We start from the raw sequence: 18291 nt of genomic DNA, 5'->3' as shown, positions 1-18291 counted from the left end.
CTCTCTCAGTTCCTTCTTTCCGCCCATGACAGTTGCTGTAACAACCCCTCCTGCTTTGGCAAGGCTTCCCTCTCCCTATTGGCAAGGGGCTGGGGCGGGGCATGCCCCGGTCCTTGGGTTTCAAACTTTGTGCCTCCTGTGGCAAGCCTATGCCCATGAGTGACCCACACTCCAGGTGTCTGAAGTTTTTAGGAGAAACTCACATGAGAGACCGGTGCCAGATCTCTCTAGACTTTTGACCCTGTACAAAAAGGGACACAGAGATTAGAGGTTATCCTAATGGAAGCCGTGTTCAGACCAGCCTCAGAGCCAAGCCGCTCCCATTCTGCACCAAGCACTTCAGACTCAGTACAAAGTGCCCCTCTGGCACCACATGCTTCCCAGCACCATTCCCCATCTCTGGTGACGAGGAAGAAGCACAGTAAGCAGCACACTGACAGAGGGTGCTCACCGATGCAGAAGGAGGACAAACATGGGAAAGGCAGTAGTGTGACGCGCGCCAGGCCACTCCTCCAGCCCAGGTCCCACGGCGGCACCGTCAACTCCATTCAGAGCATTGAGTCTATCCACCTTGAGGTTTCACATCTTTTGAGAGCTCGGAATGCACTGGCGGGTCACCTGAGCAGATCCTTTTCCTGTCACCATGAGTGGTTCCTTCACCCAGAGGTCACCAGGTTCATCTTCCAAAGGTGGGGGTCTCCCCAGATAGACCTGTTTGCGACCAAGCAGAACAGGAAATGTCATCAGTTCTGCTCGCTATGCAGGCACAGCCCGGGTTCCTTCTCAGATGCCTTCCTGCTTCCCTGGACAGAGCTCCTGTTATACACATTTCCCCCAGCCACTCTGGTTCACAAGGTCCTCCTGAAGATCAGATGGGACAAGGCAAAAGTTAGTCTTTTAGCATCAGCGTGGGCATGTCAGCACTTGTTCGTCACGCTACTAGATCTATCGAGAGCAACCCTGCTTCCACTCTGCTCTGGCCTGATCTCTCAAGACCATGATCGGTTACTCCACCCAAATCTTGATTCCCTTCACCTAACTGCATGGATGTTACATGGCTGAACCCAGAGGAGCAGACCTGTTCGTAACAAGTTTGGCAGGTCTTGTTAGGTAGTAGGAGGCCATCCACTAGGGCTACCTACCTGGCCAAATGTTAGCATCTCTCAATATGGGCATCCCAACAAGGCCTCTCTCCAATTCCGTTTTCCCTTTAGTCTATCTTGAACTACTTGCTACATCTAAAACAGCAAGGTCTGGCCCTCGCATCTATCAAAGTGCATTTGGCAGGAATTTTACCCTTCCACCCACCAGTGAATGGCAGGTCAGTGTTCTCTCACAAGCGGATGGCCCTTTTTCTTAAGAGACTGGAGAGACTTTATCCTCAGGTCCATGAGATGATTTCCCCCATGCGACTTAAACCTGGTTTTCTCAAGGCTCAAGTCTTCACTTTGAGCCACTAGTGTTGTGCCCTCTACTACTTCTCTCATGGAAGGTCGCCTTCTTGGTAGCAATCACCTCACTCAGAAGGGTCTCTGAAATCAAGGCCCTTACATCAGAACCACCATACCTGGTGTTCTTCAAGGATAAGGTCCAACTACGCTCCCATCTGGCCTTCCTGCCAAAGGTGGTTTCACAGTTCTGTAGCAACCAGGCCATTTTCCTGCCAGTCTTCTTCCCAAAGCCTCATAAGAACTCAGAAGAGCAGTTGTACGTTAGGCATGTCTTCACCTTCTATATCAAGAGGACTAAATCCTTTCGCAAATCCACACAATTCTTTGTAGCAGTAGCAGAAAGGATGAAAGGGCTTCCAGTGTCAGTCCAGAGAATCTCATCCAGGATAACTTCCTGCATTCGGCCATGTTACGAGCAGGCAAATGTCCCACCTCCAGTCATCTTAACCATTCACTCCATGAGAGCTTGGGCCTCTTCAGCAGCATTCCTCACGCAGGTTCCAATCCAAGACATTTGCAGGACTGCAACTTGGTTGTCGGTGCATACCTTTGCAGAGCACTACACCATCACCCAACAGGCTCAAGACGATGCCAGATTCAGAAGAGCAGTGTTGTAGTCAGCATGTTCATGAACTCCAAGCCCACCTCGTGAGGTACTTCTTGTGAGTTGCCTGAATGGATGTGAGCAAACACTTGAAGAAGAAAAAACGGTTACTAACCTTCCATAACTACTGTTCTTTAAGATGTGTTGCTCATGTCCATTCCGTGACCCAACCTCATACCCCTCTGTCAGAGTTAGCCAGCAAGAAGGAACTTGAGAGGGTGCGTGGCTGGCAGTACCTCTTATACTGGTGCATAAGCGTGCAGCACCAGAGGGCACTAGAACTGGCCTGACAGATACCACTGAGGGAAGAATGTCCGGCAACAGTCGCACACACACCTAATGTGGAATGGACATGAGCAGCACATCTTGAAGAACAGTAGTTACGGAAGGTTAGTAACTGGGTTTTTTCTGTAAGTACCTACAGAAATATGGAATAATGGGCTCTTCTATCTAGCAGAGAAAGGGATAACACAGTCTAAGGCTGGAAGTTGAAGCTAGACAAATTCAGACTGGAAATAAGGTGTAAATTTTTAACACTGAGGGTACTTAATCATTGAAACAATTTTCCAAGGGTCATGGTGGATTCTCTATCACTGGCAATTTTTAAATCAAGATTGGATGTTTTTCTAAAAGATGTAGTCTATGAATTATTTGGGGAAGTTCTATGACATATGTTATACAGGAGGTCAGACTAGATGATCACACACAGACTAGATGATCTCCCTTCAGCACCCAATAGCTCCCAAATAGACACTTAAATGAATGACCAGGTCATGAAAAGAACTGTGTTCCCATTTAAGCCTGATTTCCAATAGTACTCCTCCCCTATTGAAACTAACAATCCCATTCATGGTCATACTTTTTTAAAAAAAAAACTAACAAAACACATGCTCCTCAGTGAGTACCGTGTAAACGCAGAGTTTGAAAATCAAGTCAGAATAGAGTTAATTGAACATGCGCAAATTATAGAGTATTCCTTGAATGTAGAGAGAGTTGGGCTTGTGTTTTTTTGTCTGAATGGATGTAAATGTTTCCAGAAAGATCTACGTGGTGATGGTAGTAGGGGGAATGACAAATTTCAGGCCACAAGGAATATATTTGGGAAAATTGAAGCAGCATTAGGTGTGTTGAATGGAATGTCCACACCCATAACTATATAATTGCAGGTACAATACTGTAATATTCAGCAGTACATTTACAGAATAAATATTTTGAAACATAACATAGTGACATGATTTGAAGTGACAGTTCACAAAATAAAAAAATATGGCAACCATATTATGCTTCTAAATATTTACATAATTGATATAATATTGAATAAACAAATATCACTGGGGCAAGTAGGGCTTGTTGTATATGTGGTGTACCTCATTCAGTGCACTAAATGCCCCGATAACTACTATGTAGGTGAAATGAGAGAATCATTACACTCTCAAAGGAACTTACACAGAAAAATGAAAAAAGTCAAAAATACTGTATCACCTGTGGGTGAACACTTTTTTCGCAAAGCGATCGCTCTATAACTGACTTCTGAGTCCTCATTCTCAAAGGATGCAGACTTCACTTTCAAAAGTTGAGCCTGGGAGCTTAAATTCATAACTTTGCTAGATACTAAAAATCATGGACTGAATAGAGACACTTGATTTATGACTTATTACAACAATCTATAACCCATTTAACCCTCTTCCCCCCCCCTCCAGCTTTTTTTTTATATGATTATTCCTTTCCCCCCTGTGACTGGAGAGGTGTTAATGGTCTACTTCACCTTGAATGATCTCTTGAAATGTGTTAACTACTTATGGTAAACAATCTGTTCCACCTTGTATTTAGCTGTGACACTCTGGGTATGTCTACACTGCAGTTAAAAACCCATGGCTGGCCCATGCCAGCTGACTTGCGCTCGTGGGTCTTGGGCTTGCAGCTGTTTAATTGCAATGTAGATGTTCGGTCTTGGGCTGCAGCGACCCTGTGAGATGGGAAGCTACCAGGGCTCGGGCTGCAGCCCAAGCCCAAACGTCTGCACCACAGTTAAACTGCCCCTTACCCTGAGCCTTGCAAGCCTGAGTCAGCTGGTTTGGGCCAGCCGTGGGTGTCCAACTGCAGTGTAGACATACTCTTTGAGTACCTTTCCAAGACCTGAAGAGCTCTGTGTAAGCTCGAAAGCTTGTCTTTCTCACAACAGAAGTGAGTCCAATAAAAGATATTACCTCACCCACATCGGCTCTCTAATATTCTGGCACCAATATCGCTACAACATTGCATACTCCTAAAGAAGCAAGATAGGGATAATGACTTACACAGATCCTTTCAACTTTAAGGATCCCAGAGCACTTTAGAAATGAATTGTTTAATAGCACTCAGCAGTACTACAAGGCAGTTTCACAATGTTAGGTCAGGAAGTGAAGGAAATCCCAGAAGTTCTCCCCAGAATACTTCAAGGTGTCTCAAACTTTGTCCTAGAGTTCTTGTAGCCTTCTGCATTGTAAAGATTTATTTAAAGAATGTGGGGTAACAGACAGTCACTGGCAAACCTTTTTAATGTTGCAATGATTTTGTCAAGTCCTAAGCAAAAAGAAACTGTTAATATTTTAACTCTGTAAATTCAAAAATTCCTTAAGCAGTACTGCAGTATTTAATATGTTTACTCTCTGCTTTGGAAATTCTGGTGTTCAGTGAGCAGGCGGCATGGGGAACATTTTTGAGACAGAACCAACAAAAGATAGAATATCTCCTTGGAACAGTTGAGGCTAAAAGTGAGTAATCTCCAAAGCGTTCTAATATTTTACTTGGAGAAGAAGTTTTGTTAACAGCAAGAGACTGGAATTTTTCACTTCACATGCGGTCCATTTTATAGAAGTATTTTTAAAACATCAAAACACTGACTTCAGATCATCTGTTTCTGAGGTTCAGTGCACGTTCAAACTCTGTGGAACTAGACCATAGTTTCACTATCAAACACAGATAAAAGTACATATATTCTGGGCATGCTCAAAAGTACGTTTTCTTACATAGAAATGGGTATGGTCAGCCACAGCAATCATGGATTTTAAACTTTTTGGTTAAAACTTTTACAGTGCTATGAAACTATGTACTTTTTTGTGTCCAGTCACGTAGATCTTCAGACTGAACCAGTGTGCAAGCCAATGGGCAACTTGGTGTTCCTCAGGAAAACTCTGAAGGTTTAGCTGTTCAGGGAGTGTAGATCTCTTGACATTCCTTCACAGTTGTTTTCTTAATTCCACATTTCCCCAGCCACATCTGCTCAACCTATCTTCTGTTATGCACCTGTTAGCTGGAAGTAAGCTTTTTTTTCCAGTTTTTATCTAAGCCATTTCTAAGGCCTCAATTCAGTGTCTGACTTTAAGCAAGACATAGTCCCATTAAGCAATAGTCAGTGAGATTATATGTTTAAGTTAGACACATGCTTGAGTATCTTTTGAATTAGACCTTCATCTGCTCATCTTTGCTGTGTGTGAAAAATGCAGCAGGTATTCTAGCATCCCCAGGAGGAGTGAGTGTTCTATCCACCTCACTATGTGCCTGCCTGCCTTAATGGAGTTAGAGTAAGTTATCTTTGAAAACTGTTTTCCCATGAATTGTTGAACTAGTCTTAAGACATATTTGCAAATAACAAGGTGTTTGTTTGCCTGGGGATATAGTCTTCTGGAGACCACATAATACTTTACTGACTTTAATGGGAATTGTTATAGTTTATTGATGGAAGGCTATGGGCCCTCTTAGCAGTCATTGGCAAATACCATTCATTAGTTCTCGTATCTTGAGGTTTTTTTAGCCTTTTTCCTCCTCTCTGGTGGGCAAAGAATTCTTTCCCAGTCGTATACAAAGGAAGATACAGAATAAACTGGGAGAGTGTTCAAGGCTTATGAGTTCTTCAGTTAGCATGAAGAGATATTTTCTAATGGAAACTTTTGAAAGCCCTCTGTTTTTAATTTTTTTTTTTTTTTTTTTTTTAAAGCACAGGTGAGGAGTAAATTTCACAAGAATAAAACTTCAGTTTCCAGTTGCTAAACAGCTCCCAGGTCAGATGTGCAAAGACTTCATTTTTCATGCTTGAAATGCAAAGTGTTTTTAAACAAATATCTTGTCAGTTACATTATCAAAATTATACATCAAATGGCTGTCCTGAGCCAATCAAAACACACAACTGCATTACTACTGTCCTAAGGATGGGTTGTTTAGTGATCCAAATGGTATAATTAGCAATAATGGAATAGAAATGAGGAAAGAACAATTCAGGTTGAATTGAAGGGATAATACACTGTAAGAGAGATCTGTTAGACTGTATAGTAATCTCTCAAGTGAAGTTGTGAAAGCCCCACTGCTTGAGTCCATTTTAAACTGGAGTGATCAAAGCATTCAAGTATATTCTCTAGGGAACAGTTATCCTTGTCTCTTTTCAGTCTCCGGCTTCTGTGACGCTCCATGATTCACATTATTATGAAAATATTATTTCTGTAAAATAAATGGGTAGTGATATTTCCTGATACTCATTTCACACCTTCGGTATTATCACTTTCCTTCTAGCCTATCTCAACATGATATCTCTTATCTGTTACTGGCTTGATTTTATAAAAGTGTGGAAACAGGATTAATCAAATATCTCCAGGTTAAATGTGATGTGGAGCTGGAGAACGTGCATGTTTTTTCTGTCCGTCCTTGCTTTTTTCAAACTTCCTTAATAGTAGAATCCCATTTGTGATGCTGCTGCTATTTCAGACTGTGCTCCCTTGGCAGTGATGGTATAAGCAGCAGTGATGCTATGTTGTGCAAAGTGAAAACAAAATCGTAGAGAAAATGGGATGAGGAAGGGCCAGGAACAGAAGTTGCAAAGATGTATGTGCACACAGAGAGGGGGACTGCACCATTAGTATAGCAGCATCATTTTAGTTAGGAACAGAATTTGGTTCCTCATATGAGGAAAGACCTTTGATTGCTCTTAATCAGCCTCTTCTGGCAAACTGAAAAATTGGAGTTGATGGGCTATCAGAATAACCACACTTTTGACTTCTCAAACAGTGGGATGGTTGCGGTTATACAATGCCTTTTGAAAGAGGGAGAATTAGTATTTAGGGAGGAGAAACAATGTAAGCATATTGAAATCACCAATTACACTTTGACAGTGCATCCAAGAATAGCATCCTGTCTAATCACACATAATTTGAATAGATTTCTATGTCACTGGTGTCGAGGAGTAATGGAACTCAATATGTAGTGGAGAAAAAATTGGTTGCACACAGGGAGTAAGATGTTGGGCAAATATTAAACTTGTTTGAATTTACCTGTGTTTATGTTTTGCCTTTTGAGTTAGTTCCAGGATACAAAATTTCAGGAAACAAACTTTATGTTCTAACATTTCTTCACAATTTCAACTCACTTTATACCGCTGAGAGTCAGAAAGAAGCTATAGAATGACATTTTTCACACACCCCGCTCGCAGAATTTAAATGGTGTTCGTTACTACTTACAGAGGGTCCCAAACCTTTCCACAGTGAACCATATCTTTGAAATTTACTCCTCAGAGATTGTTTTGTGGACCAGCCTCCCTTTCCATTAACAATCACATAATGTCTCTATTGCAACTACAGCAGTTGTTTAGGTAAAAATACATTAAATATGTTCTGTCTTTTTAATGCAGTTTAGCAAATGGATATCAGTAGGAGAAACCAGCAATATGTAGCCAGACTGCTCTACATAGACCGTAGTTTGGAAACCCCTGACCAATCGTCTTTTGAAAATGACTTTTCCTTTGTATATTTTCAGTATTTAAGTCCAGTTAATTGTATCCTTCCAATGTGTGTTTGTGCTCTTTCCTAGGGCTTGCAGTATTAAAACATGTGCTGACACCACGTGTAAAGGCAACTCATGTTGCCATTGACTCAATGAAGAATTACTTAGATGCAGTTTATGATGTTACAGTAGCATATGAAGGTACTGTGGACCACAAAGGGCAAAGAAAAGTGGCACCGTCCATGACTGGTGAGTTGACATTATTATTTATTAATTCATACATGCACTTATAAAAATACAGGGCCAGATCCATCACACAGCTCAGTTTGCGCTGTTCAGATGGTTAGCAGCAGCAGTAAAGCTTGGTGGATCCAACCCACTGAGGACTTCGCCCTGGGGATCTGTGGATGATGAGCATATATAGTGACTCCTACACAATTCGGTAGGAGGTTCCTAAACTGTAGGCTCCTACACCAGGTCACCACTTCTGGCCCTCAATTCAGGGAATATTCCTGTGGCCAAGTCGTACCAAATGATTAAGATGAACTCTTGTGGCCATTGGCAGCCAGATGACATTAACTTTTAAGCTTGTGCTGACTCCAGGTTTGGGAGACTATAAAACTCGCTTAAAGCCTTCCTCTCTGGCCCCCCTATTTTTGTCATGCCTTTGGTTTTCTGTGGAACGCCTTAGAATATAGCTGGTAAAATTTACAAGGGAAAGTATACACTTTATTTGAAAAATTACAAATAAAATTATTACAGTTTAATGTAATCTAAAATCTTATCAAAAATATAGCATTTTGTCTCCTAGGCCCAATCTAGTCATATGGACACATGTCCAGGAAAACTTTAAACAGTGTCAATTTTAAATGAACATCTTTTATTGCACTGTAGCTTTTCCAGAGTTTTTTTTTTTTAATATAACCGTCTGCTCTCCTAAAGTTCAATTGCTTTCAATGATCATGTTCTATTAGGATGAATTAATGGAGATTTCTAACTAAACTAATTAGTAGTAGTTCCTTTAACTCTCTTAAAACAGGAGACAGGATTTTTTTTTACTGTAACAAAGTAACTCAAGTTTCAGAGCAGCAGCCGTGTTAGTCTGTATCCGCAAAAAGAACAGGAGTACTTGTGGCACCTTAGAGACTAACAAATTTATTTGAGCATAAGCTTTCGTGTGCTACAGCCCATGTAACTCAAGTTTACTTGCAACGGTATTGACATGCCAGATGTTTTCCTTTCGCCAGCTTCAATTGGTGAGTTATCATCACTTCTGGGCATCACTATCTGGTTGCATTAAGTTGCATCTGTCAGTAATGAAGGCCAAAATGTTCATTGTCAAACCTGTTCTTTAATTGTAATTTGTCTTTTCAGTACATTAGAAATCTGACTTTGCATACTAGCTGAACAAGCCTTTTTGACTTCAGAGTCTGCTTTGGTGCAGAGTTGTCTTTTTCAGTCGGAGCAAGGGTAAAAAGGATTGCATGAGCATTCTAGCTCTATGCTATTTGAAAGAACTGTATGCAGTATAAAGTATGCAGTTGAACTTTGGGTTGCTCTTCTGTGATAGTATGAAGGAGGAGCCTGGATCTTCATCTAACCAGTATGACCATTGTTTTGTTACAGTTTAGTGGTGGGTTTCTTGTACAAATCTTAAGTGTGACCAACACATTTTTTTCAAAATAATTACTCAACATATTCCTTCATTGCAAAAATGATGTATATAAAAATCTGTCTTTTTAGAGACCTCCTTATTCTTCTTCCATCTAAGAATAACTCATAGCTGTAGACAGAAATGTAGTTCAGCTGTTCCCAAGTCCAAATTATTTTTTGTTCAATTATAAAATATTTTCAAGAATATGTGAAACTTTTTGCTGACTTGCTTTCCCCCCCCACCACCACCACCCCATTTAAAAAAATGTTCAATGTTCTGAACTCGAAGCATTTTGTCTCCTAGGCCCAACGTAGTCATATGAACACGTCCAATAAAACTTTAAACAGTGTCAATTTTTAATCAACATATTTTATTGCACTGTAGCTTTTCCAGATTTTTTTTAATATAGCTTTCTGTTCTCATAAAGTTCAATTGACTACCCCATTACTGTTATAATAGAAGTTTGTTTATTAAATATCTGATATTATTTGTCTAGTTATTTTAAGAAAGAATTCCGTACATTATTACTTGTCATCTTAAAGTTCTCTTCAGACTTTTATGGTAGCTCCCTAGTACTGAGTATTGCCAAGGTGCACTTTTGTAAAACCTGATTCAGTTTGTAATTCTGCAAGCCTGATGAACATCTGTAGTAAACATTTTGAGAACACTATTTTCCATTCAGTTCTTCAATCTTAACATTTAGCTTTCTCTCTTTTTTTTTTTTTTTTTTTTTTAAATCTTTTTGAACTTTTATCTTGTCTCAAGTGTTATGATCAACTAATATATTCTGTCTGTTTGTAAAGTGCTGCGTAAGTTTATGGTGATAAACAAATATATAAAAAAAATTTAGATGTATCCTTCAGCCAACTAATTGTGAAGGTTGAGATGATTATGGCTCACACTTGTCTGTACTTTCAGCAACAGAAAAACTAACACATGTGATAAACATTCAGCTAAATAATTATTTTATTCATAACCAAGTAGCCATATGAAACATCTATCCAAAACATACCAGATTCTTGTAGTAGTCACATAATCTACATAATTTATTATTGAACATATAAGAACTAGGGCTGTTAAGTGATTAAAAAAATCATGATTAATCGTGCGATTAAAAAAAATAATCACGATTAATCGTGCTGTTAATAATAGAATACCATTTATTTAAATATTTTTGGATGTTTTCTACATTTTCAAATATTGATTTCAATTACAACACAGAATACAAAGTGTACAGTGCTCACGTTATATTTATTTTTATTATAAATATTTGTGCTGTAAAAAACAAAAGAAATAGTATTTTTCAATTCATCTCATACAAGCACTGTAATGCAATCTCTTTATCTTAAAAGTTGAACTTACAAATGTAGAATTATGTACCCAAAAAATAACTGCATTCAAAAACAAAACAGTGTAAAACTTTAAACCCTACAAGTCCACTCAGTCCTACTCCTTGTTCAGCCAGTCATTTATACGAACAAGTTTGTTTACATTTGCAGGAGATAATGCTGCCCGCTTCTTGTTTACAATGTCCCCTGAAAGTGAGAACAGACATTTGCATAGCATTGTTGTAGCCGGCGTTGCAAGATTTTTACGTGCCAGATGTGCTAAAGATTCATATGTCCTTTCATCTTCAACCATCATTCAAGAGGACATGCGTCCATGCTGATAACAGGTTCTGATCAATAATGATCCAAAGCAGTGCAGACTGATGCATGTTCATATATATGGAGATATGCCTATCTCATAGAACTTGAAGGAACCCCGAAAGATCATCGAATCCAGCCCCCTGCCTTCACTAGCAGGAACATCATCATCTGAGTCAGATGCCACCAGCAGAGGTCAATTTTCTTTTTTGATGGTTTTGGGTTCCGTAGTTTCCGTATTGGAGTGTTGCTCTTTTAAGGCTTCTAAAAACATGCTCCACACCTCATCCCTCTCAGAGTTTGGAAGGCACTTCAGATTCTTAAACCTTTGGTCGAGTGCTGTAGCTATCTTTAGAAATCTCACACTGGTATTTTCTTTGCATTTTGTCAGATCTGCAGTGAAAGTGTTCTTAAAACGAACAACATGTACTGGGTCATCATCTGAGGCTGCTATAATATGAAATATGTGGCAGAATGCGGGTAAAACAGAACAGGAGACATACTATTCTCCCCCTAGGAGTTCAGTCAAAATTTAATTAACACATTACTTTTTTAACGAGCATCATCGGCATGGAAGCATTTCCTCTGGAATGGTGGCCTAAGCATAAAGGGGCATACGAATGTTTAGCATATCTGGCACGTAAATACCTTTCAATGCCAGCTACAAAAGTGCCATGCGAACACCTGTTCTCACTTTCAGGTGACATTGTAAATAAGAAGCTGGCAGCATTATCTCCTGCAAATGTAAACAAACTTGTTTGTATGAATGACTGGCTGAACAACAAGTAGGACTGAGTGGACTTGTAGGCTCTCAAGTTTTACATTCTTTTGTTGTTGAGTGCAGTTATGTAACAAAAAAAATCTACATTTGTAAGTTGCACTGTCATGATAAAGAGATTGCGTTACAGTACTTGTATGAGGTGAATTTCTTTTGTTTATCTTTTTATAGTGCAAATATTTGTAATCAAAATAATTTAAAATAAGCAGTGTACATTTTATTCTGTGTTGTAATTGAAATCAATATATTTGAAAATGTATAAAACATCCAAAGATAGAATACGAATTGAAATGTATTAACTATTAACTATTAACTGTACGATTAAAACTGCGATTAATTGCAATTAATTTTTTCAGTCGTGATTAATTTTTTTTAGTTAATCACGTGAGTTAACTGCAATTAATCGACAGCCCGAGTAAGGATATATGAAAAATTATGAAGATGGTCATATTTGTCATTCTCTTGAACCCTCAAGCCACAAAATAGAAGAAAAGTATATGTTCTGAAAAGACCATTCTACCATTTGCCAGGCAATAGCCTAAGAACTGTTTTGTTCAAGAATTAATATAACATGGTTTGAGGGCACTGGGAATCAATACAAAAAAATTCCTAAAATTAGTATTATAGAACATCCAATATATGACATGTACATATTCATGTCAAAATTAAAAAGAAAAAAATGTAATTCACATCGAAAACAAAATGGCAGCACAATCATGTTAACTTTCAAAAGAAGATAAAGTTGACATTTCTTTTTCAATTTAGCAGCTTTGATTGGAATTTATTGTATGGAAAACAAACTTTTGATAAGCACAACTCTAATTGAAGGCAGTAGATTTATTATGTTGAAGCATTATTTCCCATGTGAATAAAATTTGACTTCCATATAGTTAAAACATATTTCTCAAGAAATCCAACATGCTTTCATAACTGTAAAACAAAATTCTTCACAAGAGCCCCTGTCATTGTCTCAGATCCCATATGTGTCTAGGGACTTGGTTAATTCTTTGCTCACAATTTGTGTTCAGTGGTAGTCATGAGTAAGGCTACATTTTAGTCAAGGGTATTTTTAGTTAAAGTCATGGATAGGTCACGGGCAGTAAACAAAAATTCATGGCCTGTGACCTATCCATGACTTGTACTATATATCCCTGGCTAAATCTTGAGGGGAGGTGTGGCTTGGGGGTGCTGTGGGTGCTTGTGGGAGGGAGGCAGCCCAGGGGGTGCTGCGGGTGCTCAGGGGCGCCAGGGGTGCTCAGGGGGTGGCCCGGGACCCCGCTGGTGAGGGGGGGTTGATTGGCGGGGCTGGCAGGTTTCCTACCCAGCTCCTCGCAGCTCCCTGGAAGCGGCAACATGTCCCTCCCTCGGCTTCTAGCTCTGTGCGCTGCCCTCACCCCAAGCATTGACTCCACAGCTCCCATTGGCCAGGAACCATGGCCAATGGGAGCTGCGGGGGCAGTGCCTGCAAGCGGAGGCAGCGTGTGGCGCTAGGAGCTGAGAGGGAAGGACATGTCCCGCTTCCAGGGAGCCTCTCAGGGTAAGTGCCACCCAGAGCCCTCACCCCCTCCCGCTCCCCAGCCCTGAGCCCCCTCCCACACGCACCCAAAATCCTGCTGTTGCGGGGGTGGGAGGGAGGGGACGTGATGGCCCGAGACTGACCCAGCAGTGGCTTGTGCGGCTGGCCCAGGGGCTGCCCGAGGTCCTCAGGTGAGCCCCTGGGCCAGCCGCTCCAGCTGCTGCAGAAGTCACGGAGGTCCCGGAAAGTCACGGAATCTGTGATCTCCGTGACAAATTCGCAGCCTTAGTCATAAGAGAGAGAGTAAAGTGGGCACTACTTACTCTATGGTTAAAATACAGTGCCTCTCCAGACAAACAAGATGTTGGCAGTGTAAATGACTAAAGCAACAGAACCTAAGAACAACTGTACTAGATCAGTCCAATGGTCCATCTAGCCCAGGGGTGGGCAAACTTTTTGGCCTGAGGGCCACATCGGGTTTCTGAAATAGTTGGAGGGCCGGTTAGGGGAGACTGTGCCTCCCGAAACAGCCAGATGTGGCCCAGCCCCACCCCCTGACACCCCTTCCGCCCCCCAGGACATCTGCCTCATCCAAATCCCCCGTTCCCTGATGGCCCCCCCTACTCCAGCCACCCTTATGTCCTCTGATGGCCCCTGGAACCTCTGCCCCGACTGTCCCCCGCTGTCCCATCCAACCCCCCCTCTTTCCTGACTGCCCCCTCGGACCCTTGTCCCCATTCAACCCCCCCTGTTCCCCACTCTCTGACCGCCCCGACCTCTATCCACACCCCCGCCCCTGACCACTCCCCCAAACTCCCTTGCCCTCTATCCAACCCCCCCGTCCCCGTCCCCTTACTGCGCTGCCTGGAGCACCGGTGGCTGGCAGCACTACAGCCGTGCCTCCCAGAGCACCAGGACAGACAGCCGTGCCACCCGGCTGGAGCCAGCCATGCCACCACGCCACACAGAGGCTGGGTCAGGCAAGAGCTCACAGCCCCGCCGCCCAGAGCATTGCACCAGCGGCGCAGTGAGCTGAAGCTGCAGGGGAGGGGGAACAGCAGGGGAAGGGCCGGGGTCTAGCCTCCCCGGCCGGGAGCTCAAGGGCCAGGCAGGAGGGTCCCACAGACCAGATGTGGCCCCCGGCCTGTAGTTTGCCCACCTCTGATCTAGCCCAGTATCGTGTCTCTGACAATGGCCAGTGATAGATGCTTCAGAGGGAATTACAGACCATTTGACAGAATTTACAGTCAATTCTGAAAAAAAAAACGAGGAGTCCTTGTGGCACGTTAGAGAGTAACAAATTTATTTGGTTATAAGCTTTCGTGGGCTAAAACCCACTTCATCAGATGCATGGAGCGAAAAATACAGTAAGCAGTATATATATACAGCACATGAAAAGATGGGAGTTGCCTTACAAAGTGGCGGGTCAATGCTAATGAGGCAATTCAATTAAGGGGGAAGTGGCCTATTCTCAACAGTTGACAAGAAGGGGTGAATATCAAGAGACGGAAAATTACTTTTGTAATGCTAACGAGCCAATGCAATCAAGGTGGATGTTGGCCATTTCCAACAGTTGACAAGAAGGTGTGAATATCAGCAGAGGGAAAATTACTTTTTATAATCAATTCTGAGTCATCCTCTGTCATCCAGTCTCCGCTTCCGGCAGTTGGAAATTTAGGGACACCTGGAGCATGGGTTTGCGTCCCTAATAGCCGTTGATGTACCTATCATCCGTTAACTTATCTAATTGTATTTTTAACCCGATTATACTTTTGGCCTTCACAACATCCCATGGCAACAAGTTCCACAGGTTGACTATGCATTCTATGGAGAAGTACAGTAACTCCTCACTTAAAGTTGTGCTGGTTAACGTTGTTTCGTTGTTACATTGCTGATCAATTAGAGAACATGCTCGTTTAAAGTTGCGCAATGCTCCCTTATAACATTGTTTGACAGCCTCTTGCTTTGTTCACTGCTTGCAGGAAGAGCAGCCCGTTGCAGCTAGCTGGTGGGGGCTTGGAACCAGGGAGGGCCGGCAGCCCCCCTATCAGCTCCCTGCTCCCCTAAGTTCCCTGTGAGGCAGCCGCAGGCTATCAATTGCTGGCAGTTCAGCTGTCCCTCCCCCCACTGCTGTGTGCTGCTCCTGCCCTCTGTCTTGGAGCTGCTCCCAGGAGTCTCCTGCTTGCTGTGCAGAGGGGGCAGGGAAGAGAGGTGCTAATGTCAGGGTGTTTCCCTCCCCCACTCCTGCCCCCCCGCCTCTTATCTCTACGGGAGGGGCGGGGGACATGACAGGGATCACAGGACGGAGGGAGCTTGCTAGCAGCAGCTGCTGTCTCAACTTGCTAATCTACTTTAAAAGGCAATGTACTTAGAGTGCGGTCAGGGTACTTAAAGGGGCAACTCTCTCACATACACAATGTGTCTCTCTGTCTCTCTCTGCCATGCTGTCTCCCCTATCACCATTTGTGCCGCCTTGTAGAGTGTGAGGCTACATTAAAAACAATGTGTTAACCCTTGAGGGCTCAGCCGAGTGCTAGTTCATCATTTAGCAGTAAGGCATTCCCTGGGAAATATACCACCCTCTGACTTCACCACCTCAACCAAGCTTCACAATCATCATTGCTGTGTACAGTATTCAATTGTTTGTTTCAAACTTATACTGTTTGTGTGTGTGTATATATATTATAGTCTTTTGTCTGTCGGAAAAAACTTTCCCTGGAACCTAACCCCCCCCCCCATTTACATTAATTCTTATGGGGAAATTGGATTCGCTTAACATTGTTTCGCTTAAAGTAGCATTTTTCAGGAACACAACTACAAAGTTAAGTGAGGAGTTACTGTATTTCTTTTTATTTGTATTAAACTTGCTGCCTATTAATTCCATCAGGTGACCCCCCCAGTTCTTTGCACTTTTCAACATAGAATTTCATTTGCTCTTTTGCACTCAGTCACCCAGTTTAAATAAGAGTCCTTTGTAATTCTTCACTGTCAGCTTTGGACTTAACTATCTTGAATAATTTTGTAGCATCTGCAAATTTTTCCACCTCACTGTTCACCCACTTTTCCAGATCATTTGTGAACATGTTGAACAGCACAGGTTCCAGTACAGATCCTTGGTGAACCCTGCGATTTACCTCTTTTCACTGTGAAAACTGACCATTTATTCCTACCCTTTGTTTCCTATCTATTAACCAGTTACGGATCCAGGAGAGGACCTTCCCTCTTATCCCATGACAGCTTAGTTTACTTAAGAACTGTTGATGTGGGACCTTGTTGATGGTTTTCTGAAATCCAAGTACACTATAGCCACTGAATCACCTTGTCCCCATGCTTTTTGACTCCCTCAGAGAATTCTAATGGATTGGTGAGGCATGATTTTCCTTTACAAAAGCTGTGTTGACTCTTCCCCAACCTATCATTTTCATCTATGTGTCTAATAATTCTGTTCTTTACTTTCAACTAATTTGCTTGGTACTGAATTTAGGCTTACCAGCCTGTAATTGCCAGGATTGCCTCTAGAGCTTTTTTTAAAAATCAAAATTGTATTAGCTACTGTCCAGTCAGCTGTTTCAGAGGCTGACTTAAGTGATAGGTTACATACCACAATTAGTAGTTTTGCAATTTCATCTTTGAGTTCCTTCAGAGTTCTTGGGTGAATACCATCTGGTCCTGGTGACTTATTATTGTTTAATTTATCAATCTGTTCCAAAAACTTATCTATTATCTACATCTCAATCTGGGACACTTCCTCCGATTTGTTACCTAAAAAGATGGCTCAGGTATGGAATCTCCCTCACATCTTCTGCAGTGAAAACTGATGCATTCATTTAGCTTCTCTGCAGCAGCTTTTTCTTCTTAGAGTGCTCTGAGAGCATCTTGACTGTCTACTGCAGGGGTTCCCAAACATGGTTCGCGGCTTGTACAAGGTAAGCCCTTGGCGGGTCACAAGATCCTTTGTTTACCTGAGTGTCCGCAGGTCTGGCCACTCGCAGCTCCCAGTGGCCACAGTTCGCCGTTCTCAGCCAATGGGAGCTGCAGGAAGCGGCACAGGCTGGGCCACCACTTCCCACAGCTCCCATTGGCTGGGAATAGCAAACCACAGCCACTGGGAGCTGCGAGCGGCCGTACCTGTGGACGCTCAGGTAAACAAAGCGTATTGCGACCCACCAGGGGCTTACCCTGAACAAGCCGCAAACCAAGTTTGGGAACCCCTGGTTTACTGGCACCACTGATTGTTTGACAGACTTCCTGCTTCAGATGTACTTAAAAAAAAAAAAAAATGCTGTTAGTTTTTATGTCTTTTGTTAATAGCCCTTCAAATTCTTTTTTGGCCTGTTTTATACTTTTACACTTGACTTGCCAGATTTTGTTCCTTTCTATTTTCCTCACTACGATTTGACTTCCAATTTTTAAAGTATGGCTTTTTGCCTCTTATCACCTCTTTTACTCTCTTGTTTAGCCATGGTAGGATTTTTTGGTCCTCTTACTATTTTTTGTTTTATTTGGGAAATACATTTAATTTGAGTCTCTATTATAGTGTTTTTAAATAGTTTCTATGCAGCTTACAGGCATTTTGCTCTTGTGACTGGTCCTTTTAATTTCCATTTAACTAGCTTCCTCATTTTGTATAGTTTCCCTTTTTGAAATTAAATGTTATTGTGATAGGTTTCTTTGGTGTTCCCCACTCCCACTCCCAAAGGATGTTACATTTAATTACATTATGGTCGCTATTGCCAAGTGGTTCAACTATTGTCATCTCTTGGACCCCATCCTGTGCACCACTTAAGACTAAATCAAGAATTGCCTCTCCCCTTGAGGGTCCCAGGACTAGCTGCTCCAAGAAGCAGTCAGATGGTGTCTAGAAATGTTATCTGTGCATCCTGTCCTGAGGTGA

General features: G+C 42.0%; 1 protein-coding gene across 1 annotated transcript in view; it reads left to right on the top strand.

The window, feature by feature from the left end:
- Positions 1-18291, top strand: part of AGPAT5 (1-acylglycerol-3-phosphate O-acyltransferase 5) — a 119310-nt gene that overhangs the window by 81412 nt on the left and 19607 nt on the right. The window contains exon 6 of the mRNA XM_054023129.1: positions 7891-8052. Coding sequence (XP_053879104.1) covers positions 7891-8052 — 162 coding nt within the window. The remainder of the gene's footprint in view (positions 1-7890; positions 8053-18291) is intronic.

The sequence above is a fragment of the Malaclemys terrapin genome, chromosome 3, assembly GCF_027887155.1.
Source record: "Malaclemys terrapin pileata isolate rMalTer1 chromosome 3, rMalTer1.hap1, whole genome shotgun sequence".
NCBI lineage: Eukaryota > Metazoa > Chordata > Testudines > Emydidae > Malaclemys > Malaclemys terrapin.
Note: the sequence above shows the minus strand (reverse complement) of the source record. Positions and strands in the feature narration are given on the sequence as shown.